At 35.4% G+C, this 27,326-nt stretch overlaps 1 protein-coding gene across 1 annotated transcript; it reads left to right on the top strand.

Moving 5' to 3' along the window:
- Nucleotides 1–2,488: 2,488 nt before the first annotated feature.
- Nucleotides 2,489–27,326, top strand: LOC130048726 (ficolin-1-like). The gene is made up of 7 exons (XM_056145769.1): nucleotides 2,489–2,773; nucleotides 12,491–12,581; nucleotides 12,716–12,895; nucleotides 20,691–20,794; nucleotides 20,973–21,075; nucleotides 26,594–26,758; nucleotides 27,058–27,326. Exons 1-7 carry the CDS (start codon nucleotides 2,489–2,491, stop codon nucleotides 27,297–27,299), a joined length of 1,170 nt encoding a protein of 389 aa, XP_056001744.1. The 3' UTR covers nucleotides 27,300–27,326.

Below are 27,326 nucleotides of genomic sequence, written 5' to 3' on the forward strand. Positions count from 1 at the left end.
GAAAACTTTAAGATATGGATTATTCTATTAGATGGCAGCTCTAAATACATTACAATGACACAAACAATAAACGTGACACCCATTGGCACATTAAACAATAACATTGACATCACAATTACACATTAAACAGAAACAGTGACATCACAATAACGTTATAAACAGAAACAGTGACATCACAATGACACACTAAACAATAGCAGTGACATCACAATGACACACTAAACAATAACAGTGACATCACAATGACACATTAAACAATAACAGTGACATCCCAATGACACACTAAACAATAACATTGACATATCAATGCCACACTAAACAATAACAGTGATGTCACAAAAACACACTAAACAAAAGCAGTGACATCACAATGGCACACTAAACAATAACAGTGACATCACAATGCCACGTGGGTGTGTGAACATTAGACAAGATTCTTTTTTTTTAAATGTTGTAAAAAAAAAGTATTTGGTTCAGAATGAACAGAAAATAGGAGATTGGGACTATTTTTATTGATTGAATGATTAAAACTGCTATGTTGAATGGCAATAATTACTCAAAATGAAACTGATGAAGATAACACAAACCATAATTCATTCAACAAACATCCAGGCCTCGACCGATCTCTGCGATCTACACATGTACATAAAGTAACAGAATCATTATAAAGAAAGAGGGAATGTTAGTAGGCATGTATCCCAAAGTATAGATGTAAATTATATTTAATATTTACAAGCATTTCCTATCATACTACTGATATCTGTATATAAACTCTTATGATCAAATGCCAATTAATGTGTCAAGCCTCAGCTGGTCTACATTTTAGTTCAAATATGCTCTCCCGATTTGTGAAACACATTAAAATAAATTCCTCCAACGAAACAGTCTCAAATCTATAAAAATGTACGATGATTTGTACCTATTTTAATTAATTTGATGCGAAAATTAATGTAAACCTGTTCTTATTTTTCTAAAAATAGAAATTTGTTACTACCCCCCCCCCCTCCCTTTAGCGGTAAGGGGGGACCCCTACATCGCCTACATGTACTCCTTTCGGTGCTTCTTGTCCCGTGAAACCTAATGCCTACAAATCAAAACAGTGCTAGCTACGCCCGTGAGGGTTACTTCACAATGCCGCATTAACAAGTAACAGTGACATTACAATGGCACACTAAACAATAACAGTGACATCACAATGACACACTAAACAATAACAGTGACATCACAATGACACACTAACCAATAACAGTGACATCACAATGACACACTAACCAATAACAGTGACATCACAATGACACACTAACCAATAACAGTGACATCACAATGACACACTAACCAATAACAGTGACATCACAATGACACACTAACCAATAACAGTGACATCACAATGGCACACTAAACAGAAACAGTGACATCACAATGACACACTAACCAATAACAGTGACATCACAATGACACACTAACCAATAACAGTGACATCATAATGACACACTAACCAATAACAGTGACATCACAATGACACACTAACCAATAACAGTGACATCACAATGTCACACTAACCAATAACAGTGACATCACAATGACACACTAACCAATAACAGTGACATCACAATGGCACACTAAACAATAATGGTGACATCACAATGACACACTAACCAATAACAGTGACATCACAATGTCACACTAACCAATAACAGTGACATCACAATGTCACACTAACCAATAACAGTGACATCACAATGACACACTAAACAATAACAGTGACATCATAATGGCACACTAAACAATAATACTGAAATCACAATGCCACACTAACCAATAACAGTGACATCACAATGACACACTAAACAGAAACATCACAATGACACACTAAACAGAAACAGTGACATCACAATGACACACTAAACAGAAACAGTGACATTACAATGAGACACTAAACAGGTATCTACAGTGACATCACAATGGCACACTATATTTTGAAATTTTCCTTGTATCTATTTATAAATCATTTCTAGGCCTTTATGTCTATTTATGTCTAATTATGTTTCTTTATATACTCATGATGTATATATAGAATGAGAAAATTGAAACAGCATCGGTTAACTATTGATAAATGCACAGTATAAATGCATGAATATTACAATACATAATATTCACAATGTTTAATTGTGCGCAAAGAACATGATATCGAAGCATTGATACGAGTCTCTCTACATGAAAGGACAGGTTGATACATTTGTAATTCATGTATTGCCCTTTCTGTTGTTAAATATTTAATGTGTCTCCGTTGCGAATATTTCATTGATTGCACATCGTTGAAACACTTTAGGGTAAAAACTGATCATGAAAATTATATTGGAGATTACATTTTCTTCACGGGTTGTGTTGCAAATCTGTAAGAAGGAAAACTAGTAGAGACTTAAAACACGCTAGTTAACAGGACTTGTTATATGAGCCTGGTATTTTTATCAAAAGTATCACCGTGCCCATGGTACATATAGCCCTGCTTTTATTGTGTCTGTCGTTTGATCGACTGAACGGGGATACTCTCCATCTACAATATGGCAAACGACTCGGAAATGCTTTGATCGATGTGGCTCAGACGGTCACTCTCATTGATTGCATTGAAGAATGTCTGTTCCGTAAAAGGTGTCTGTCAGTCAATTACTGGAGTAGTGTAACGCTGTGTGAAATGAATAGTAAGACCGGACCTTTGGCTGCGCTCATTGACGAGACCAGAACTGTTTTCACAGACATTCGAAATTGGGACAAGGTAATGCATACACAAGATTAAACACCAATTCTTTATTTTCAGATTCGATTTCGCCTTTGATTTGTTTACAAATTGTAATGATAGCAATTTACTCATGAATGCGCTGCAGTTGCGAACAATGCGCTGATGAATCTTGATACTTTTGAGTACTATTGTAACGGCTGGGAATTCCGACAGAAATGAAATAAAATGTAATTATCATAAATTTCACTTTTGAAAATACATGAGAAAGAAGGAAATTAGAAAAAGTATGTCGGTATGAAAAGTTTCAGTTCATACCGTCATGATTTTTTAAAATTTCTTAAGAGTATGCTTTTTTTTCAGTTCGTCGCGCTATATTCCATAATCATTAAAATTACTCGATGGTTCAACTCATGGAGTAAAAAAGGATGTCCTTGTTAAGAAATATGAAGATGGAGGTCTAAAGATGATTAATCTAAAATCTTTCATAGCATCAATGAAATTAATCTGGATATATCAATCTACTCTTGAAATCCTTGAAAAACAACTTTTGGATAGATGCATTCAAATTCTGGATTGAACTACAAAATGCTTGTACAGAATCAAATGCTACTGCAGATTAGATACACCTCTATTTTATAATCATATGATTCATATTGGTGGGAGAACTTTTTTTAATAAACAACTCTTTGACAGTAACATCAGACACATAAATGATATTATTGAAGAAGATGGTAGTTTTGTTTAGCCATGAAACTTTTTGTGATACTTATCCGAATGTGAATATCAATTTCTTAGAAAATGCAAGCATCATTCATGCAATAAAGACTTGGATTAAAAAGTCTTCCAAAAACATACCGGTAAGTTTTAAAAAGTTGGCAAATCCATTTATTATGTCAAACATATACAATGTATTGAAATATAAAAAATCCAAATTCCTTTATGAACTTCTCAACAAAAATTCATCTGTGACAACAGGCAAAACAAGATGGACTTAGAAATAGATAATACTGAGTGGAAAATAATCCACAAAATACCTTTTATAATAACAAAAAATAGTAAACTTCAATGGTTCCAATATAGAATACTTAATAAAATTTTAGCAACAAACTCATTTTAATTTAAAATTTTAAAAAAGTGAACTAACAAATGTGTACCATTTGTCACAATGAGGAGGAAACAATAGAACATATAATATGGGAATGTAATTGTGTTTAATCCTTTCTAGCTGATTTTGAAGTTTATTGAGAACAGAGAACAAATTGTCAACTAGACTTTACAAAAACGTTTTTTGTAATAGGCATCCTTGAGAAAAACAAGGGTATACAAAATATTTTCATCCTTTGGTTAAAGTATTATATTTATACAGCAAGGTGTACAGAGAAAAATTTGAGTGTGCGTTTTTGCAATATCATTTTTAAAGTTATTCTATGAAACACAAAAAAAAAATTCTTATAAAAATGGTGATACTGAAAAATGTGATGACCTTTGGAACAGATAGAACGAAAAAAAAATTATAGCTCTCTCTTTCTCCCTCTTTCTTTCTCTCTCTGTGAAAGAAATAAACACCTCTGTAATTCTATATAACATGAATATTTTGAAGATATACTATGGACTATGTATTGAAAAATAATTTTTAAAAAATTAAGAAAATAAAAAAAAAATTACCCGACCGATGTTCCGTCGTTTGCTTTAATCATACACGTATATATATCCCATGTGTTCTGTATAGGTTATATTTTTGTTCACATTCTGATTTGTATTATTACGCCTCCCGACGTACATGTATTTGTACACGTACAAGTTGACGTACAAGAGCCTGGCTTGAATGTTAATACATGCACCAGGATGACACATAATTTAAAGTTCATTGGAAATATTACTGAACAGTTGTTGGACCTCAGAATCTAATGGCTCGGTGGCTATTGCAAAATGGAATTTTAGATAGGGGGCCCGGGATGTCTTAGATTTTTTGACAAGCAAAAAAATAGATAAATGAAAAAAAGCTAAGTATATATAATATGTATTGCATATGAAGATGGAACATTATAATACGGGTCATTATACTGAAGCCATAGGGTCTCGTGAGACACTGTAAGATTAAGAAAAGCTCACGGACCGATAGTTCAAAAGGTGGTCAAGTTTAACACGATGTTACCCCAGTGTTTCCTTGTGTGTTAAAGATAACTGTTTTTGAAAAGCGAGTTTGTGTTACTTTAATCCACCTCCAGTACCTGTGTTAGATAATAACATGATGTTCAAACACGGCCACACACTTCTTACTTTACCTAGCCAAACATAACGGAAATCTCGAGTGCTCAGTCATTTTCATGCAGGTATGGTCCGATGCTCAACAACGATAATGCTACACCTCTGTCGGTAGCAATATCTAGCAAGTATTGGTATGCACTTTTTGCATTCACTTTAAATGGAATAGAAATGAAATGAAATTTCTATCATATACTCCCATCCCTATACTACATGTACCTATTAACAATATGGCGTCAGTGCCGGTCTGTCAGTGCCGGTCTCCGATCTGTCATTGCCGATTTTTGTAAATTGATTAGAATCACGAGTTTTATATCAGCGATTTGTTTTATACATTTTAATGATTATTAAACTTTAACTTTGAATGCGTTTTTGATTTGGAAAACGGAGATTTTGCGTGAATATCATGGGAAACGCAGACTTGTGAAAGCAAAATAAAAAGAATACCAAATTAAGAGTGGGGTAAACACGGACCCCTGGACACACTAGAGGTGTGGTCAGGTGTCTAGGAGGAGTAAGCATCCCCTGTCACCGGTCACACACTAGAGGTGTGGTCAGGTGTCTAGGAGGAGTAAACGTCACCGGTCACACACTAGAGGTGTGGTCAGGTGTCTAGGAGGAGTAAGCATCCCCTGTCACCGGTCACAAGTTTTGGTATCAAAAACAAAGAATGAGTTTAAAGAAAAGAATGACCACACTTTTAACGAGTCATGTTTAAAGGCGCTAATAAATGCCATTAGAAACCGCATACCGTGGGGATCGGGGTTAGAATAGGTCCTTAGTGCCCCTTGCTTGACGTAAGAGACAACTAAATGGAGCGGTCCTTCGGATGAAACCGCAAAAACCGAGGCCCCGTGTCACAGCAGGTGTGGCACAATAAATCGCTCCTTGCTCATTCGCCGTAAGCGCCGAGCATAGGCCGAAATTTTGCAGCCCTTCACTGGTAATGGTGAGGTCTTCCTATGAGTGAACGATTCTCGAGTGCGACGTTAAACAATATAAAAATCCATCATACCAAATGCTTGTATTCTAAAGGTGTAGGTAAATAGAAAGAGCAGTTTATGAATAGTAATTTATTAAATATATTTATCTCAGGTGTTAACTAAGATCTTCCGTGCATCGGTATGTGTATGTGTCATGACGTGGTACGTGTATGTATCTGAAGAAGATGCAAGGTTATAATTGAAAACAGCCTCATGTTTCTGTCGTAATTTCCTGGTTTTGTTGACTAATTTTGTACGGTAGAGTACTCTGGTTTTCCCCCAACTCTTTTTAAGAGTCTGATACTATATACCTACCACCATGTCATAATCGAATAGCTTGTGTTTTGCCAGGGATCATTCCTTGCTTCCTGTTTTTTTTTTAAGTTGGGGAATGGTTTGGATACAAATTGTCATAACTTCTCATACCCACCTGTGGGAAAACAACTCTGATTTGACACAGACCGCCTTCCAGTTTATGGCTGTATATCAAGCATATGTTTTCGCATCCATGATGCTTGGAAGTAAAGCTCTTTTTCCCTTTTTTTGCCAACAAAACAGATCTGAACGGCACATTTTGCGATGCTACTGTTTCAAGCTATGATAAAGAGGAAAGAAATAGTTTGTTAGGAACAATTTCATCAAAGTAAAATCCCGAGAGTAGTCGATTCCTCTGGCAAGATTTTGTCTTTCTCGTGCTCATCTTGGTCTTTACTTGGCACATATTTGTCGAGATTGTTTAAGTCATTGGAATGACAATTCTGAGCAATAAAACCATACGAGACTTTCTGTTTTGTTAGGGGTGGACTTTCTGAGGCGGACTCTTGAGAAGAATTGCCTTTTTCTTGACAAGATGTGAAATAGGTTTGGTTTCCAGTTTATTGAATATTTATTAGATATATGAATCCTCGTTATAAACATAGGATGGCTTTGTAGTGAAGGTTAAAAAAGCGAATGTATTGTCTGGTTTATGCATATCCCCATTTATTGTCACATTTTCTTTTGATGGAAATATTGTGACAATTGATCGATTCAAGTCATTTGCAGATGCATAGATATGAATCAATGACGAATAGTAGCCGTCTTTCACCCATCGTAATATCCCATTCTGTCGAGATTTTGTCATGTCTTCTGACACCCTAGCTTTGTCAGAAACGGACGTTTCAAAAACATACTTTAAGTCCGTCTGGTTGGACAACATGTATCTTGGTGGAGATTCAGTGCACCCTGTAATGTTTATCAATAATTCGACAATACAACGGACTCAACACTCGACATTGTCACCAAACGGTGAATTGGAAATCGACCGAAAAAACAGTTCCCAATAATCTCAATGGGTGAAAGATTTTGATGTAATACGTCATTTGGCATCAGTAACTTGAACTTTGTATCTTCCCTAACAGACGGCGATAAATTGCTTAAATTCATGTTAGCTACAGGAAGAACACCTTTATTAGCGATTTCTCTCTTATTGAATCAAAACATTCAATCCATTCCTACCTTCTCTTGCGGATTTGTAAAGAACTGGATGAGCCGATTCCCATCGCTTTATTTCATCCATTTGAAAGATGTGGCTCAGCTTGTTTGAAGTAGTAACTAAAGTTGCGTCGCAAAATGGAAACAAGATATATCCAAATGAATATAGCAACAGTAGGGATCCGGGTTAGAATAGGTCCTCAGTACCCCCTGCTTGTCGTAAGATGCGAGTAAATGGGGTGGTCCTTCGGATGAGACTGCAAAAACATAGGTCCTTTGTCACAACAGGTGTGGCGCGATAAAAATCCCTCCCTGCTCAATGGCCGAAGATAAATTTTGCAGTCCTTCACCGGCAATGGTGACGTCTCGATGTGAGTGAAAGATTCTCGAGAGGGACGTTAAACAATGTACAATCAATATCTATATCTTGATCAGGTAAACGGAGTTATCCTTAGTCAAAATCAGTGTGCCACGAATGGCCTAACAATCAGTATGAAACGCGTCAGACAGCATTTGACCCAATGATAGGTTGTATTGGCATATTTAATGTTAAACAATTTACGTTTACAGTTGTATCTATCGTTCAATAACGTTAAAGGTTTTAATGTAACGTTAGGCACATTATACAATTTCCAAGATACCAGCTCTTTTGTGATAGAGGTACGAACAGTATTCTATAAAATGGGTAGAAGATTTATACATACATTTATAGACTGGTTAAGTGAATAGCGATAAAAGTTATAAACGTGTAATTTTGTTTACATCAAACTGACCATATCAGGAATGTTTCGTTTGAATTGGGCCATTAAATTAGATATGATAGTAGTCCTTTTATTTATTTCCTCTTCGACGTGAGTGATAAATACTTTAGAATATTACAGACTGAATAAAAGTATACATGTATGTCATTGGTGTACGAGGATAATCCATGAATTTAACGCACTCTGTATCCTCAATGTTCAGTAAACCGAGAGAGTGAAGTACATTATAATTAACAGCGTCCAAGGGAGGCAAATATTTTGACAATCAGCAAATTTTGTTTTGTAATGTTTTAAGTTGGAAAAATATTTATATATTTTTTTCTTAAGACCCATAAGGGTACAACAAGTGTCAAAGTAAAATCATCTTTTTAGACCTACAAAGGAACAATTTGTCAAATTATCAATAACCATGTATGCATGCGTCTTTAAGAAGCATGGTTTAAAGTTTATTTACTCCATGACCTTGCTTTAGGATGATGTCTTATCAAGGGTTCAAAGTTTCACATTGCATTCTGGTATGACCAGAGGTTCGTGTTTGCCCTTCTATTGTTTTTAGGATACATGAGATATTATTCGTTATTTTCTCTAGTTCATTATACAGATGAAAATTCTGTACAAGAAAGCTTTTCTTGAACCACAAAGGTATAGCTTATCAAGTCAATATGAGAGCACCCTAATGTAGTGTAGATTCAAGTTTGTTCACATTATGGCGAGTCCACGATAAAGGTGCATAACGAAGAATTAATTATGTAATGAAGAGTTACATCTATTTAGCTATTTAGATAATTTATCCCCAGGTCACGAATAGAAATTTAACTTTATATATATATATATATATATATATATATATATATATAAAAGCACTGAAAAGGCCACGACACTGTTGGTTATTTAAAACTCAAATTTTCGACGCAACCCGCGTCTTTATCAAGAGACGTATATTACATAAACAAATAACACGCAAAAACGACAAGTATCGATAAACTACATTGGTGACAAGAGTGATACACTATTGTACTGAGTGATAAAAATGGTGGTGGTTTCGTTGTAAAGCGTGTTTACTGACTATGGTTTAGAGAGTTTGTACCATGGTCGGGTCGGGATGAAAATAAAATTATTCTTGAAAAATTACAGAAATCAGATAAATTTAGAGGGAAAACTTACAAAACAATGTGATTATGGAATAAAATGTTGGGAAGATAATGATATGGAGTGATTAAGTTCAAAACAATATTAGGTAGTCCGTACCATTGATGATTCGGATATGGTGAACATATATGAATATATAGGAAACTCTTTTTTAAAATCTTCGAAACCGCAAGGGTTCAATTTGTTGAATTTGAAAGTAATCCTCTTATTGCAGATTCAATTTGTTCTTGCTCTGGCATGTGGGTTAGGTTAAGAGTAGGACCATTATAGTGGTTTAAAAGTTTTAAACAGGAGTAGATAGTAGGACCATTATAGTGGTTTTAAAGTTTTAAACAGGAGTAGATAGTAGGACCATTATAGTGGTTTAAAAGTTTTAAATAGGAGTAGATAGTAGGACCATTATAGTGGTTTAAAAGTTTTAAATAGGAGTAGATAGTAGGACCATTATAGTGGTTTAAAAGTTTTAAATAGGAGTAGATAGTAGGACCATTATAGTGGTTTAAAAGTTTTAAATAGGAGTAGATAGTAGGACCATTATAGTGGTTTAAAAGTTTTAAATAGGAGTAGATAGTAGGACCATTATAGTGGTTTAAAAGTTTTAAATAGGAGTAGATAGCCTTTTTCTCATAAAACGTGTTTTAAGTTGGCTTGATGGCTCGGTCACGAAATTTTTATTGGGGTATATGTGCTACAGGTATTTAATACCCCATTATTTCGCTAATTAAGGGTGCGGTGTCATGTCATTGTACTGACTACATCCATTGATACTACTGTAGATCTATAGACCACACACACAAAAAAAATCATCCCTGACATTTTCTGAAACGTTTGGTAGTTGCACAGATGATGTGTCTGCCTTGAATTATGTATATACAGTTGCATTTGATGTATTTTCATAAATAAATAAAATCATTTCTTCCTCTGAAAAAGAATTACGAGACCTGAAAAAATCAAACAAAGAAAACTAAGACTGCAGTTAAATACATATTTTATAAGGGTATATAAATGTCAGAATTTTGAGTGCATTCATAAGCACATATATGAAATTCTGAGATCATCAAACCAAAAAAAAACCCGGTAAACTCATCAAATATTTATCTTACCTCTGAAAGGAAATGCTCTTTATGACCCAACAGTTTCATTTGTTTAAACATCAAATCTAAGAATTCATCGAACTTAACAAAACCCTTGAGTGTAAGTAGAAATATTCACATTTTCAATGTTTCTACCTTCGATATCTTTGCCAGTTAATTCAAATGATAGCCTGACGAACGTGAACGATGCTTATGAATGTTGATAAATATAGTACGAATATTTCAACGGCTGGGAGATTCCGACAGAAATGATGATGTCGCTGTTACACGTAACTCTGGACTCGGTGAGATTATACTATTTGCCTTTATGATAGGGATATTAAGAACTTGTATTTGCACATCATACTACACGTGTGACTGTACGTGTATTCTCATAAATTCCGAACTCCAAATTACACAATCCTATGGGAGATTAGGTACCACAATCCAACCATTGAATTCTCCTATGGAAAATAGTATAACAGATATTTTCAATAAGATACGTTTAACACAATTACCATGCTGTAAATGGTATATTTTATCATTTACACCTTTAGCTAAGATTTACATTTAATAATATTCTATGAAGAATTAGAGTGGCTTTTATTCCTTGTAAAAGAATATAATTTTGAGATTTTTGTACAACTGAAATTCTCAACATTCTTTCTACAAACAGGTGCGAGTTTGAGTTATTGATTCATTTAATCAATAAAATGCTTTCTTTGTTGTTTTATCGGATGATGAAGGTAGCTAGCATTGCAGAATAAAATCCATAAACTGGTTATGTAATTTTTTCTGCAATGATTGCAAAGAAAGACATTTTATTGCTTATATACATGTACCGTGAATGTAAATATTTTAACAAACTCGAATGAGTAAATTTATGTATTTGAGCTATGATATACCCATTCGCCAAAAATATCACACATAGGTGGATAACTTAGAACTCAATCGGTTTCATTTTTAATCCCCTGAGTTATGACAATTAATGTACATTGTAACTAAGCTGAGTAATTATCTTGTAGATTGAATATATATATATATATAGAGAGAGAGAGAGAGAGAGAGAGAGAGAGAGAGAGAGAGATCACTAAAAATGACCAAAGACACGAACAACAGTGAATTGCAATTGTCAAATCTTCGGGACAATCTGTCCCTTCCTCAGGACAATAGAATATTTACATAGAAAAGGAAACTACATGTAACACTACAAGTAAACTACAAAAGCTGATAACAATCAACGGTGGCGGATTTAGAGGGGCGCATTGAATCATGATAACAGTGGCGGATTTAGAGGGGGCGCATTGAATCATGATAACAGTGACGGATTTAGAGGGGGCGCATTGAATCATGATAACAGTGACGGATTTAGAGGGGGCGCATTGAATCATGATAACAGTGACGGATTTAGAGGGGACGCATTGAATCATGATAACAGTGACGGATTTAGAGGGGACGCATTGAATCATGATAACAGTGGCGGATTTAGAGGGGGCACATTGAATCATGATAACAGTGGCGGATTTAGAGGGGGCGCATTGAATCATGATAACAGTGACGGATTTAGAGGGGGCGCATTGAATCATGATAACAGTGGCGGATTTAGAGGGGGCGCATTGAATCATGATAACAGTGACGGATTTAGAGGGGGCGCATTGAATCATGATAACAGTGGCGGATTTAGAGGGGGCGCATTGAATCATGAATCAACTTTAGAAACTTCGTGGTTGAATGGCTGTTAGCAGGTTAAATTCGCTGTGATATAAATGCATGGGTCAGTTTTATGAATTCATTGATTATGAAATTATAGTCTAGATGAATCATCTAATACACTATGCAGCGGAATTTGAAACTCGTTTTTAGCAATCAGAGGCGGATCCAGAAAATTTCATGGGGAGGGTCTTATATGGTATTTCTGTTCAATTACAGGGATTGCATACCTTGCAAGCCTATTGGAGGGGGAGGGGGTTACACCAGTACCCTTCTCCCAATCCGCCGCGGACTATTTGTATTGTATTTTACTTAGTGTTAACATTTCACTTCATCTAGAGACTGGCAAGAAGCTGTGCGGGTCATCAGTGTCCGATTAATATGAAATGTGTACCGAGACCTTTACAAAACTACACATGTGAATTGTCAGGTATAATGCAAATCTTAAAACTTCTGAAATAATTCCTTGCTTTCAAAGACAGCAAAACAACAAAAAATCTGCATTTCAATCGAAGGATTTTGCATGTTGTGTTGATAACTAATTGCACATTGATTCAATTACAGACTGCGGTCCCATACCTCCATTTAGAAATGCCATAGAAGTATCGCCGAAGGGAATGTTTCTCACTTTCGGAATTGGGTCGTTGAGGACATTCCAATGCAACCCATGGCCATACCAGACGAAATACACTCGCCAAATGATCTGTGGGTCAGATGGACATTGGTCTTCACGGTCATCATGTGGTACGCGAAAACTTGGAAGCACACTTATCTTATTCACTGGTACCTCAAAACTCCCCTCTTCTAAATATTTAAGGGTTTTATAGAAAGAATGAGGTGTTTGCTTACAAAGACTCGGTTATATGAAAATCTTGCTTTAAGTACATTATAAAAAATAACACGATAAACTACACGTATATTTGACATGTAAATGTATGGACTGCCATACCTGTCTTATGTGGGTGTGTTTCTTGATAAGGGTGGCATGTTCTTAAACAAAAACGCCCCCTCCCAAAAAGTACCCTACTGGTGAACGACTTTATATATAATATACTAGTATGTTATTATAACATTATATGACTGTTTTAAACCCGACCTACACTCCGAACCCTGGTTCACAATATTGGTGCATTAATAATAGATATGAATTTAAATTTTTATACAATATCGGCAAAATTAAAGAAGATATGAAGTCTTTCAAATGGTGAATACAATATATCACATGACCATTTTGACCCCAGCCTGGTACCAAACCCCTAACCCTGGGATCTACAAATTTGATAAAGAATATATATAGAATATCCACTTATTTTCATTAACATTGAAGAAAATGTTATTTTAATGTTTACACATAAACACTATATAGTTTGGCCTCGCCCTTGAGTCAGAACCTTTACCCAAGGGATCATGCAATTTACATGCTCTACATGACTATGCATTCTATTAGTTTTTCTTACATATAAATATTATGCGGTTGTACGTAGAGAAGATTTTTGAAAATTTGTCTATTCGTGACAGTTTTTGTCCTTCCCCTAAGGTCCCAGGGGTGCAGCAGTCCTGAAATTAACAATTTATACCCCCCCCCCTTCTCCCAAAGATGTTTCAAACCAAATTTACACAGAATTGAAAATTGAATAGCCTTAGGGTAGTTATCAGAATTTAGAATTGTTCAACTGTTAACGCACGACGGACGCAGTGCAATACGTCACTAAGTCACTCGGGTGACCTATAAATTGAATGCTATATCGCCATATAGCAATAAATATAATTTTTATTTGAGCTGAACCTTGTCTTTTAGCCAATCAGAGCTCATTTTTGTGTAAAGGATGTGTCAGCGGATCTAATTTCAATTACATTGCTGATTTTGTTGACGCCATCACGCACTGCGCACATGAATATGTTTCATAGGATGTTGGTGTGAGCCTCTCCACATCCTCATTTTGTTTGAAACAACGTATGCCCCAGAAAACGTTCTCCAAACAATACCATCCTATATCAAAGGGCTAAAATTTAAAATCAAAGAGGACTTATATTTCATTATGAGCACCATAAGAGCAGATATGTTTGTTTTACAAAATGACCAAACAAAGATATTTTCATATATGAGGGGTTTTTTTTCTTCTTCTTCTCTTTTATATTTGTGAAATAGCATCGAACTCTTTGCACTGTATGGACGAATTCATTGTTGATGAAAGCGGTTGAAGGTTAAGACATCTGACTCCATCTTTACATAAATAAAAGGTGAAGATAACGAACAGTGATCAATCTCATAACTCCTATAAGCGATACAAAATAGAGAGTTGAGCAAACACGGACCCCTGGACACACCAGAGGTAGGATAGTAAATGAATATATAAATTCATTAATGAACTAGAGTTTCTGCATATAGCAAATAAATCAATATATAAATTCATTGAACAAATTTTAACTGAAAAAAAAATTGCGAAAATATAGATCAATATTTTGGAGATCTTTCTTTTTTAAACTGCGGAATTACTTTGATTTTATGTGAAGCTCGTTAGGAACGCCCTCAATGTGCAATGTAATGGGAGTGACTGCAAAAATGTAGCCCAAGCATTTATAAAGTGTTCACTTAGTTTACCACTAATATGACAAGAATGGAGGGGAGGGGGTGTTAAAGTACAAGTTTATTTTACCAGACCCAATTTCCTGAAACCGTGAAATCGTTCTCTTTAATACATTACCAATTTTAGTAGCGGGTTTTTTTTTTTCTGAAAAGTTCCAATCGGTGAAAGTGGGGGAAATTAGGATCCGAACCGAAACGTTCCGAGTACATTGTACGTGTTATTGCACGCGTAGTTGTACAAAATACAGAATGTATTCATGGAAGTTGAGCTTTCTCAAACATTTAAAAGAAAGCGATTACTACAACATATACATGTACACTGTATATCAAAGAAATTCCACTGGGTTTTTTTTATACGGCCGTCATTTGACGGCATGTTATAGCGCTGTCTGTGCGTCTGTCTGTCTGGTTTGCTGGCTGGCCGTTCGTCAGAGGTCATGTTTTCCGGACTTTTTCGTAGCAGATGCATGTCTGACTTTGAAATTTGGTCATGAAGTGGAAGAGTAATTTTGCATTTCAGCATAATTGGTCCTTTCCTGCTCTTTAAACAGTTTTCCGGATTCTTGTTTCGTTACAGATATTGCCCTGAAATTTACACATAAGCTTCCTCTCAGAGGAACACAAGTTCAGTTTGCATTTCAGCTGGATTGAATTGGCCCATCCGTCCGTGACCAACATTAGGACTAAATGTAGGTCAAAGAGTTTTTCGGGCTTTTTAAATTATGGATACAGACATTGCCTTGAAATTTAGTCACAGGCTTTCTCTTGGGGGAATAAAAGTTCAGTTTGCATTTCAACTGGATTGGTTTATCCTTGACCTACTTTTGGGCTAAAATAGGTAAAAACAGTTTTCCGAGCTTTTTTCATTACGGATACAGATATTGCCCTGATATTTAGTCAAATGCTTCCTCTCAGAGAAATACAAGTGCAGTTAGCATTTCAGCTGGATTAGTGCACTGTAACCTACTTTAGAGGTAGAAGTAGGTCAAATAGTTTTCCAGATTTTTTTTAGGTATGGTCACAGGTGTTGCTCTGAAATTTTGTCACAGCCTCCCTCTCAGGGAAATACATAATTAGTTCACATTTCAACTACATTGGTGCACCATGACCTACTATAGGGCTAAAAGTAGATCAAATGGTTTCCTGGACTTTTTATCATCATAGATAGATGTTGCACTGAAGTTTTGTCACAACCTCACTCTCAGAGAAATGCATACTAATCATTCACATGTCAGATGGATTTGTACACCATGACCCACTTTAAGGCTTTTTTCTATTCAGAATGTGTGCTGTATCAATTCAGAGTTTATAATATGCTTCCAGGTTGAATTTCACTGTCCGACGGGCGTATATTGTACCGTTTGCGGTAGTATTGTTTTATTTTAGAATTGATCTATGTTTTTCATTGAATTATATATTCATTTATCTACTATATGCAGAGACTCTGGTTCAATGAATTTCTACGAGGTGAACCGTCGCGGTGGTCTAGAGGTAGAGCGTTCGCCCCGCGTACGGAAGGTCGGGGTTCGAATCCCGCGGTCGCGACAGACCTAAGTCATTTTAAAAAACAGGTAGTGACAGTTCCATCGCCAAACACTCGGCATCAGGTGTGAATGTCGCGGGTCCTCGGAGATGGCCCTAAAAACGGATGTCCTGTGACAGTAGATGTGTCACGCTAAAGAACCCTCACTGCTCTATGGCCTTAACAGCGCCGAGCATAGGCCTAAATTTTGAAGCCTTTCACCGCTATTGGTGACGTCTCCATATGAGTGAAAAATTCTCGAGAGGGATGTTAAACAAGATACAATCAATCAATCTACGAGGTGATGAGGTTAAACCTTGTTTAGTCAGCGTCCAATTCAGGATGGCTGCGATTTTCATTTAATTGTCCTGAATATTACAACTCATCTTCCACCGGATAATGAAAGAAACTTCATTACACGAAGATCTGATAGGAAATTTGCCGCTGTAAACTTTCAAATTGGAATAGAAAATTGCTGATTTCTGATTAGTTTACAAAAAAGAGTTCATTGGGTGGGGGATGGGGTCGGATGTAATGTTTCTTCTGAAAATAGATGTTTTCTAACAAGGAGAAATAAAAGTTTTAGTGTATCAGTAATGCTTTACATTTATGTTCCATAGTTCTCCTGCCAAGCGACTGAACTTGTTTTTTTGTTAAAAGCAGGCAAACAACACGTAACACCATGTAGAAATGAAAAAATGTCATTTATTGAAGTAAATGACGAAAAGTAGTAAAATATGATTAACAAGTACAAAAATGGGGGTCAGAAAAGGGATACTTAAATAAAGAGCATTACACATCTTAGGTAAAATATAATCCAATCTGACCCCCTGCACCATAATGGCATTGTAACAAGATGTACATAGGAAAAAAGGGGGTCAACCAGACCAGAATAAGAATTGTACAGTATACATGTATCATAGGTTGACCCCTCATAAACCTGATACAATTCCAAAACACACCTTTACATGAATGAGAAATTCTATACAAAAATGAAAATCAGTTACATTATGTTTACAATGAAGATATTATCCGATAACTGGTAACTCGCGTGCATTTGTTTATTGTTGATCTCGAAGAGGATTCTGGGAAGAAACTTTGTTTCTGCGCTTCTTCAGGAAAATCAGTTAATTCGTTGTACATTGTACATAGTGAAGCATATCGAAACGTGCATTATTCTTAAAGCAAAGACAGTTTAGAGTTTGGGTAGCTACAAGTATATGCACATGTATCAAGGAACACTTGCGGAACGATATATTTACTGAGGTAATTCGGATCAGAGCTGCTGAATGATACATCGCTATACTTCTCTGTGATCGTGGTCGCCACGTTGCAGTGTTTAAAACCAAGCCATAAATCGCCGATACAATGTAGATGATTTTCGAAGTCATCGTCATTTATCGAAGATATCTAACTTTCTTTTCTATTTTTCCAGAAGTAAAAGTTTATTTGGTAACGAAAACTAGGCAAGGTCAATATCGATCGAGATCATATAATTTGGCCTGTAGAATGTCGTATTGACCCATTTGAAGTAAGGCATGTCTGTATAGTTTTATATAAATTGATCTAGTCCATTTTAGTTGCATACAAACGACTGACTGGTTGCTTTTAATGCACATTTGGTAAGAACACATCTTTAAAAAGAATATCAAAAACGTTACTGGGGAAAACATTGACCCTTTAGGAAGTAGAGATTTTACAGATTATCATTATTATTATTATCATTAATCATTATTTGGTTTAACAATTGAACGTCCCGTGGAATTCACTTTATTTCATAATTCATGTTGTAGTCAGGCAGTATAGCAAATGCTGTTAAGTTGATACGAACAAAATTGTTCAGCTTGTGGTGTGTATCCGTGAATCTGGCCTGGAATTTACCGAGTGATAAAATGTAGATGTGAAAAAAGTAATTGTGCAATATTGTAATTCTGATCAGTAAGAATTATTGATGCTCACCCGGGATATAATTTTATAAAAATTAATATCTAAGAGGTGCACACAGGTATTGATTATCAGGGAAAAGCGGATTAAAAATTAGCGAACTCAAGAGATTAATTGTTACATCAATTGAATGAGATGAAAAATTCAAGAGATTAAACATCAATGAACCTGATTTATATGAGTTGAATAATTCAAGAGTTGACATTTTCAAGACGTGCAAGAAATAAACCAATAATGCAAGAGTTGATAAATCTATAGCTAGGATGGACAACCCAAGAGATGACATAATGATTTACAAGACTGCAATACTTCAAAGAGGTATACAGGTATACATTCAATTCTTAAGGTGACTCCATACTCGCAGTTTTATCTGATACAAGTTTGAAAGGTGTATTTATTTCCATTCATTAGAGTTAAAACTAACAAATTATCAAATAAAATACATAGGTCATCACACTTTTTAAGATGAGAGACGTACAGAAACAGAATCATATATCACCGTCAGAAAATTGCTATTTCCTTAAACAACGTTATCAAATTTTCATAAAAACTGGTTATGACGATATAGTAACATTCATAACAATTTCATGAAACTATATCTTCACAAAAATATACAAAATGTCTGTAAAAAATAAAGGAAATCTATCTCATAATAGACAAGATAAAGAAATCAATATAAACAGAGTTATTGCCCTTGGATTCAATATTTTGACATGTTTCATTGATTATTCCTCGATAACTTAGACTTTTAAAATAGTTTATTTCTAACAAGATTTTTTACAATAAGTATCGGAAAATACTCCAACAAAATTTATATTCGTATCATGCATAAATCTAAATAAATAATTGATTTTGCAAATTCTGATGACATCACAGGAGGGTGGAATTACTTTAATATACCTTTTTTTTAAATTTTATTATTTTGATATCATGCATGGAAACAAATCACTTGGAATTTCAAATATCCCACCAAAGAGCCCTGATGAGTACAGTCAAAGTCAATTACAAACACTGTTTTTAGAATCTTAATCTGATATTGAATATGGTGATAACTCGATCCATGCTTTGAAACGAAACGAAACCTGCCGAGACGAAGCAAATGGAAATCTAATGAAACAGAAGGAAACGAAACTGTATAACCGAACTCGTTAATTGTCATAAAAATGGTATAGACGGGCATCTCGTGGTCCATGTAAAAGTTATCACATCTATTTATTATGTGATCTTTCGGGGTTGACTGATACATTTTTAAGCGGTCCATCGGTTAGCATCAATCATTGTTTGAAGAAGCTAGTGTCTTAGAAAGTTGAAAAGCTGGGAGACGTGTAACATCTTATTTTTATCTTTAACTGCTTAGGTACGAGTACTTTCAATTATGGAAAAATTATATAGTACCATATTATCGGGGCGGATCCAGCAATTGAGATTAGGGAGCGCAACTTCATGAAGTAGAGGGTCGGAGGCGCCTTAAGGCCCCCAGTGGGTCCAGGCACACGCAGTTATATCGCTTGGGTTCGAATTTACTACCAAAGAATATAGTACACATGGAATTTGAGCCTAAGCCATACGACTGCCTGTGGGTCCAGGGGGCGAAACCCTCGGAAGCTCCTGGATTTTACAGATTTTATAGGGTTTGAAATATGTCTCCTATGTTGTCATTTTCTGTCAATTTTAATGATGTGAAATTATAAAAATGACACAAATTTTAAGGTTGTATTTTTTATTTAAAAAAATATAAGTTCTCCCTGTGAAAGTAACTCTATAAAGTAAAAGATCTTGTCATTTATTTCTCTGAGAGTGGGGGGGGGGGGGAAATATTGCTGCTTTTATCGGTGGTTTTTTTTGTTGTTGTTGTTGTTGTTTTTTTTTTTTTTTTGGTATCTGAACAAGAGACCATGATTTACCTTTTTGAAAATTTTAGGGGAGGAGAGTCGCCACTGATTATATGATTACAATTCGATTAGAAATTATCATTGATATGCAGTAAGTTTAGAGACAACTTTTTGTATTTGGGGTGTTGCAAAAACGGACAACGGAACACGGAAAATATTTTATGTAATTATACGAGGGCCTCGTATATTGTAAGTAGTTCAGCATTTTGTAATAATAAAGAAATTTCCTTCTGTTTCGTTGGATTTCCTTTTGTTTCGTTTCGGCAGGTTTCGTTTCGTTTCAGCAGGTTTTGTTTCGGTAGATTTCGATTTCGTTTCGCACTTTTTCGCCCAATATCGACGTACTTTCATGAATACAATAACAATTAAATGATTTCTATGGCTACGGGGAATTCCTGGGGTTTATGTTTGTGTAATACCTGTCAGCATGGACTTAGGAGTGGGCGGGGTGCTCATGGGGTTTGTTATAAAATCTTCGTCAAAATTTAGAATAAAAGTCAATAAACTTCACAAAACCAGTGCGGCATGGGAAGAAAAAAGTGTTAACTGTTTCATAATGGTGTACATGTATTTAGAATACGCATTGTTTTAAAGATGTTATGACATGTGCAACTGAGCTGACCTCGTTTGAAGCTTTGATAGTGGATGGTGAACCTGTGAAAGTGCCTGTCGTTTCCTCGGTGGGACACAAATGGATAGTAAGTTTTCAACAACAACAAAATGAAATCACTTTTAAAACAAATTACTTTTTTACATTATCGCATGCTTTGTGAGGAAATGAAGAATAAAGATAAAGAAAAAACTTTGAGAACATCGTAGTATATTGCATTACAAGTGTTGAACTTATTACTAATATTTATATTATTATACATTCAGATTATTCAAAGACGATGCTTCAATGACGTCAATTTTTACAGAACTTGGTCAGAATACAAATCTGGATTTGGTAATTTTACCCAAAAATCAGATTTCTGGATCGGTATGTAAAACGTTACATCACTAAACTTCTACAATTCTGAATGAAAATAACTATATGCAATTCTAAAGAATAATGAATAAGTGTTATTCATATCCGTAAACTGTTTAAACGGATTTTATGCCTAGCCTTCGCTAAATTATTGGTACTTATGTGTAATTTACGTTTACTTGTAGTGGTGGTGTATAACGTCTCAAAAGTGACCTTTCTAAATCATAGAACGATAAATGAGATGTAAGATTGCAAATACTCAACACTCAACAAACAAGCTCAAGTTCATTTAATTAATTCAAATTGCATTAAATGTAATTAAACATGATTAAATGGAACATGTACTTGTACTTTAGCACATTACAAATTTAAACAAGGCTCTAATCGTCACTTAAGCCTCTGATTTGGTTTGGTTGTTTGTATGTTTAACTTTCCTACGAGGATATTTCACTAATATTGAGAAGTAATTTCTCTTAAATCAATAAATCGGGGTCATAGTAGTGAAGGTTCTTTAAATAACGTGCCAACAGGACCTCCGTAAGATTATATTAAAACAATCACTATTCTCACATCTAAATGCGGAGCGTTTGGTGAAGGGGCAATCACTGCCTATGTTTACTTCTTGACAAGCGAGGCTCGAAATCACAACCTCACGGATACGAGTCGAACGCTTTAACCCCTGCGCTACCGTGACTGGTCACTTGCTATAGTAACATTAGTAATATGAACAGTTCTAAGACCCCCCCCCCCCCCCGCCTAAGTTTCTTATTACCCAGGCCAAATCTGCTTTGTCTGATCCAACTAACTTAGTTCCGGACTAAGTGTAACGTGTAGCGGTCACCCAGCCAAGTACTGATCACGTGATCAAGAGAGACTCTACCACATCACTAGAAAAGCTAGCTCTCTAGCGAAGCAGTACACGTTCCCCCTTATACTGTCCGCTACACTTCCCACTACTCGGGGAAGCTCCGTCCCGAAGCTTAACGCGAGTCCTCTGTGTTTGGCACCTGCTCAGTAACGGCATCCACCGTTCCCGACGACAACCACCATCGTCGTCGGACGAATCCACGTCCGTACCCAGAGCTCCGAAGAGACTCTACCTGAAACAGGCGGGAGGTCAAACACCAGTCACTACGCTGCCACCAATTTGTAACGTGTAGCGGTCACCCAGCCAAGTGCTGATCATGCTCGCCGTTGCTGAACTTGCGTGATCAAGAGAGAGACTCTACCACATCAATAGAAAATCTAGCGAGGCAGTATAAATCCCCCCTTATACTGTCCGTCACATAAGCTTCATCTAAATATAGTAACATTATAAAAGCCTGATTAATGCATCTCGTAGAATGTAAATAAATCAAAGGCCTGAAAGGCATCTGGGTCGACTCGTCCACAATTTCCAACAAGGGAGGGTATATTCAGCACCGTCTTATGACCTTTAATTTTTAATCTTAAAAGTACGGTAGAACAAACTCTACATGCATATAAGTAGTATGCTTAACTAGATATATATGGAATTTCAAGGTCACAAACTAGGAACAAGACACATCTACCTACAAAAGCTTACATCATAAGACGCAAAATTTATTTGTAGGTAAATGTTCAAGATCAGAGGCCATTATCCATGGTAACCTACACATCGGATCCGGGTTAGAATAACATCCTCAGTACCCCTTGTCTGTCGTAATAAACGATTAAATTGTGCGGTCCTTCGGCTGAGACTGCAAAACCGAGGCCCTTTGTCACAGCAGATGTGACACGATAAAGATCCCTCCCTACGCAAAGGTTGTAAGACTCAAGCATAGGCCTACATTATGCAGCTCTTCACCGGCAATGGTGAAGTGTCCATTTGAGTGAAAATTCTCGACAGTCCCTGTAAACAATATACATTTGTACAACCAACCAACATTTGCATTTAATGATCACTTTCCGGTAATGTCAATATTAAAAGCCCACCATGAAAGACAAAAAAGTAACAGCTACACCATTTGTAGCAGGTATCGATACAAATTATTCTCTTGAAGTCTTTGAATATCTGGATTGCCTCTTCCTTCATCTTGTTTACACAAGTATTCCTGCGCAAATATACATGTACCATGCTATTTAAGTAAATGACGTTCACTCGTTCGTTGTTTATGTATTTACATAAAGCGAATATTGAATTCGTTATTTCATTTCAGATATATTTTCATCATAATTATGTTAGAATATTAGTTCATAAATTGCCATATCATTTATTTTCACGAAGGTTAAATGCAAATATGAAGTCCTTATTCTCCCTTCTTATATTCATGCGCGATTAACTATAGTATTATTTCAAAAGACTTCATAAGTCTTTCACCATCATTGTTTGACTAAAAATGGAATATATCACATAAAATTTTATTAACAAATATTAAACTCAATGATATACCGTGTTAATTCCATATCCACAGAGTCTCATCTTCTCCAAACTGTACTCAGTTGCATATTGCTATCAATGCCTGATTCTAAAATATTTTCACGTTATTTCACAAAGAATGTTAGTGTTCCATTGATATTATGAAGAATTTTTTGTGCACAGCAATGATTTCATTTAACAAAACAATTAACATACACTGCCATTTAAACTATATTCAGTTGCGTATGGGGTGAAGAGGACAATCCGCCGAACAGGCCCAATCACAGGGACTTGCCTCTGGTTTGAGGAAAATAAAAAATAAATAAAAATATGAATCCTCTTGAAAAAAAAACCTTTGAAGTCGTTTCGGCAATTTATACATCATTTAATTACACACCCTGCAAGTAGCATCATATCAATACAAGGGACGAAAGTCGCCATCTTGGAATAAATACCCCCACTCAGTTTAACACGCGTTTCTGTACTCTAAACTAACAATTTATTGGATTATCGTCTTTAATGTAAAGAATACCATCCAGTTCTTGATATAGTATGCATTTTATTACAGTTCCTCCATGTAAGCTGTCTTAGTATTTCAGTTGGTGAAATATTTTCGATATCTCGTAACATTTTACACGTTCATTGTATTTACATACAAATCCCGCTTGTAAAACAAGGACAATTTTTCTATTCGTCCAATAATTTCAATATTTTGATCAGAAATTTGTAAAACGTACGAAGTGTCGATTGTGGATTCTTGTTGGCCGCCAGGTACGGAAACCTCAAGATTTTATTAATATACGAGCACTCTCAAAAAAGCATCTCTTTAAACGATGTAATGATAAATTCCAAAACAGTAACTAACAAAGATATGTCACGGTTTATCAATGTTTACCACTACAGTTAAACTGGTTTAGACCAACACCTGCATAATCTGTTTGACCGTCAATATGAACCCTAATTTCATTCCCATTCTCTTTTGACCAAATTGTTTGCAGTGTGGAATCCGACAAATATTTGTCTACCAGTGTGTGTCGGATTAGACAAGCTTCGCTGTGCAATACAGAGTTGTTCTTTTTGTAGGATTAAACATTCTTTGTTAAGAATTTATCAATGTGTAAATTATTAACATTTACTCTCAAATTCAATAAAAATGCTAAGTAATTTTGGTAAAATTATCAAATATCACGAGTTTACATATCGATAAATTCTTAAAACATTTTAATTATCATAAATAATTGATTATCTATGGAAATTATATACCTTTTCACTATCAATAGTTTACCTTTTTTATTTTATGCATTGAATAGAATTCCTCTGAAAGATATATTTCTTTCGTGCGCAATGTTATATTTGATAAAGAGTTTTGCAAAACCAATGACATCACACGAGGATCGATCTACCTTAAAATATATTTTACAGATGGGGGTGCGGGGTCCTTTATTTTCAAAACAAATGAATAAAAGATGAAGATAACGAATAGTAATCGATCTCATATTAGCAATACAAAATAGAGAGTTGGGCAAACACGTATTCCTAGATATACCAGATATGGGGTCAGGTGCCTAGGAGGAGTAAGCATCCCCTTGTCGACCGGTCACATCCACAGTGAGTCCTATATCTTGATTAGGTGAACGGAGTTATCCGCAGTCAAAATCAATGTGCCAAGAATGGCTTAACAATTGGTATGAAACACTTCAGACATCATTTGACCCAATGATAGGTTATATTGACAAACTAGATCGTTATAACGACCATAGAAGTTGCAAAATGTTGATTTTAAATGAGACTCTATAAACCCCTGCATCATCAACTTGTTTGTCATTAGCCTGCTTCGATTAAAAAACTGATCATACGCAGAACAAGCTCTTGCGTATCGAATCAGTTGAGATATATGCACACCATATGCAGGTGATAATGGAATATTGCTACATAAATATGGAAAGTTGACGATGGAGAAGCTGAAATCATCCCTTTTGTCATAAAGTTGAGTTGTTAATTTGCCGTTAATATCTACTTTTAATAAAATATCTAAAAATGAAGCAGAAAAGGACGACTTTATGATGTATTTTATTTCGAGTTCACAGGGATATATCGAATCGACATATGAATGAAAATTATTATATTAATAGATAAAACGTCGTCGATATATCTAAATGTCGAATTGAAGACCACAGCAAGAGACTTTTTTCTTCTCAATAAAAGTTTTTGAATAAATTCTGCTTCATAAGAATATAAAAACAGGTCAGCTTATAAAAGAGCACAATTCGTGCCCATGGGAAATTCTAACAGACTGTTGGAAGACCTGATCACCAAAGACTACGAAGATATTGTCAATGAGGAACTCCAGCATGTTTCAACTTCAGATCGGTGTTTAACAAAGTGATTTTTTGGATGATTGATCACTAGATATAAATATTTCCGTTTTTGTTGGAGAATGTCTGTCTATGATGTCAAAAAGTCGTCTTTAATTTATCGTTGGGAATGGTCGTGTAAAGTGTTGACAAGTCATATATTTTGATGTTGATTTGAGAAAAGTTTTGCGATTTCATATTTACTAAAAGTTATTTAGAAGTTTTTTAGAATCCAAATTTGATTTACACCGCTTCTGGATATATAGTCGCACAGTACGTTTGAATATTTTCCTTCAAAGCTGTCAATATTTTCGTGAGGAGCAAAGATAGGGGCTTGGTAGACCATTAACTAGATCCAGAAATATATCGTTGTAAGGGTTTTTATGAAGTTAGGAATCCAGTATAGGTACGGTAACTCATATTCATCCGACCCATTGACTGGGATATTAAATGTGTCTAAAATTGAAGCATTGTTTTGAAGAATTTCATCTTTTGAGAGGGCAGTTGAAGTAGAAGTACGATTACCAAAAGTCGAATTAATGCCAATTTCGTTTAAAATACAGTTGTAATAATGAGTCTTACATACAAAAACAAAGACAATGTTGTAAAGATATCGTCAGACATTTTTGGTTTTTTTTAACAAAGTGTTAACTTTTCAGTAATTAGCATAAACCAATCAGAAGACTTGATTATTGGATATGCTAATTAGCTGGGAATCATATTGGGATTCGTTGATTGCACAAATTACTACCAAGTTTCCATAATCAATTCTTCGATTGATAAAGCTTTTACCTGACAGGAAATGACGTCATTCACAAACTTACAAATGCTGGATATAGTTACATGAGAGTAGAGATGTTAAAAACTAACGAGGAACAATTAGAAGCGGAATATGAAGATTTTAGGGTGGGAGATGAGGCCATGCATTACCAGCTTACCGTCAGTGGATTTAACGGAAAGTATGGTACGTTTTATCCATTTATATTGAAACAACATGATAAGGAGAAGAGACTGGGTAAATGATTATATCACAGATCATCGTAAATTCCTTAGTAATCCGATACATTGTGTGGGTATTTATTGGAAGGAAATTTAGAACATGTACTATATTTGATCAATGTCCTCCAATGTTGCACTTACAATGAAAATACAATAAATATTCTTCTATATCATATAGGTAAAAACGCGATGGACAGCAAATGTTATCATACAATGTAAATGGATTATTAATATATCAATTTTTATTATTATTCTGATTCAAAGACTGCATGACTACTAAGGATAGGACTCAATCCGATTTAAATGGACATCCCTTTAGTACAAAAGACCGAGAATCGTCCTGTGCACGATCACTACAGTCTGGGTGGTGGCATAAAGCGTGTACCTGTGGGAATGTCAACGGGTTATTTGGCTCCGATACTTTCAATGGGATACGCTGGAGGTGTTCCGAGGGATGGATTTGTCCACTGAAAGCCACCCGCATCCTCATCCGAAAAAGAGACTAATTATAATCTTCAATGCTTGCATTCATT

This window comes from Ostrea edulis, chromosome 7, assembly GCF_947568905.1.
Source record: "Ostrea edulis chromosome 7, xbOstEdul1.1, whole genome shotgun sequence".
Lineage (NCBI taxonomy): Eukaryota > Metazoa > Mollusca > Bivalvia > Ostreida > Ostreidae > Ostrea > Ostrea edulis.

Coding starts and splice junctions, on each gene's coding strand:
- LOC130048726 (XM_056145769.1), top strand. CDS start 2,489: ATGGTACATATAGCCCTGCTTTTATTGTGTCTGTCGTTTGATCGACTG. Junction 2,774..12,490: donor ACATTCGAAATTGGGACAAG/GTAATGCATACA, acceptor CACTTCATCTAG/AGACTGGCAAGAAGCTGTGC. Junction 12,582..12,715: donor CTACACATGTGAATTGTCAG/GTATAATGCAAA, acceptor ATTCAATTACAG/ACTGCGGTCCCATACCTCCA.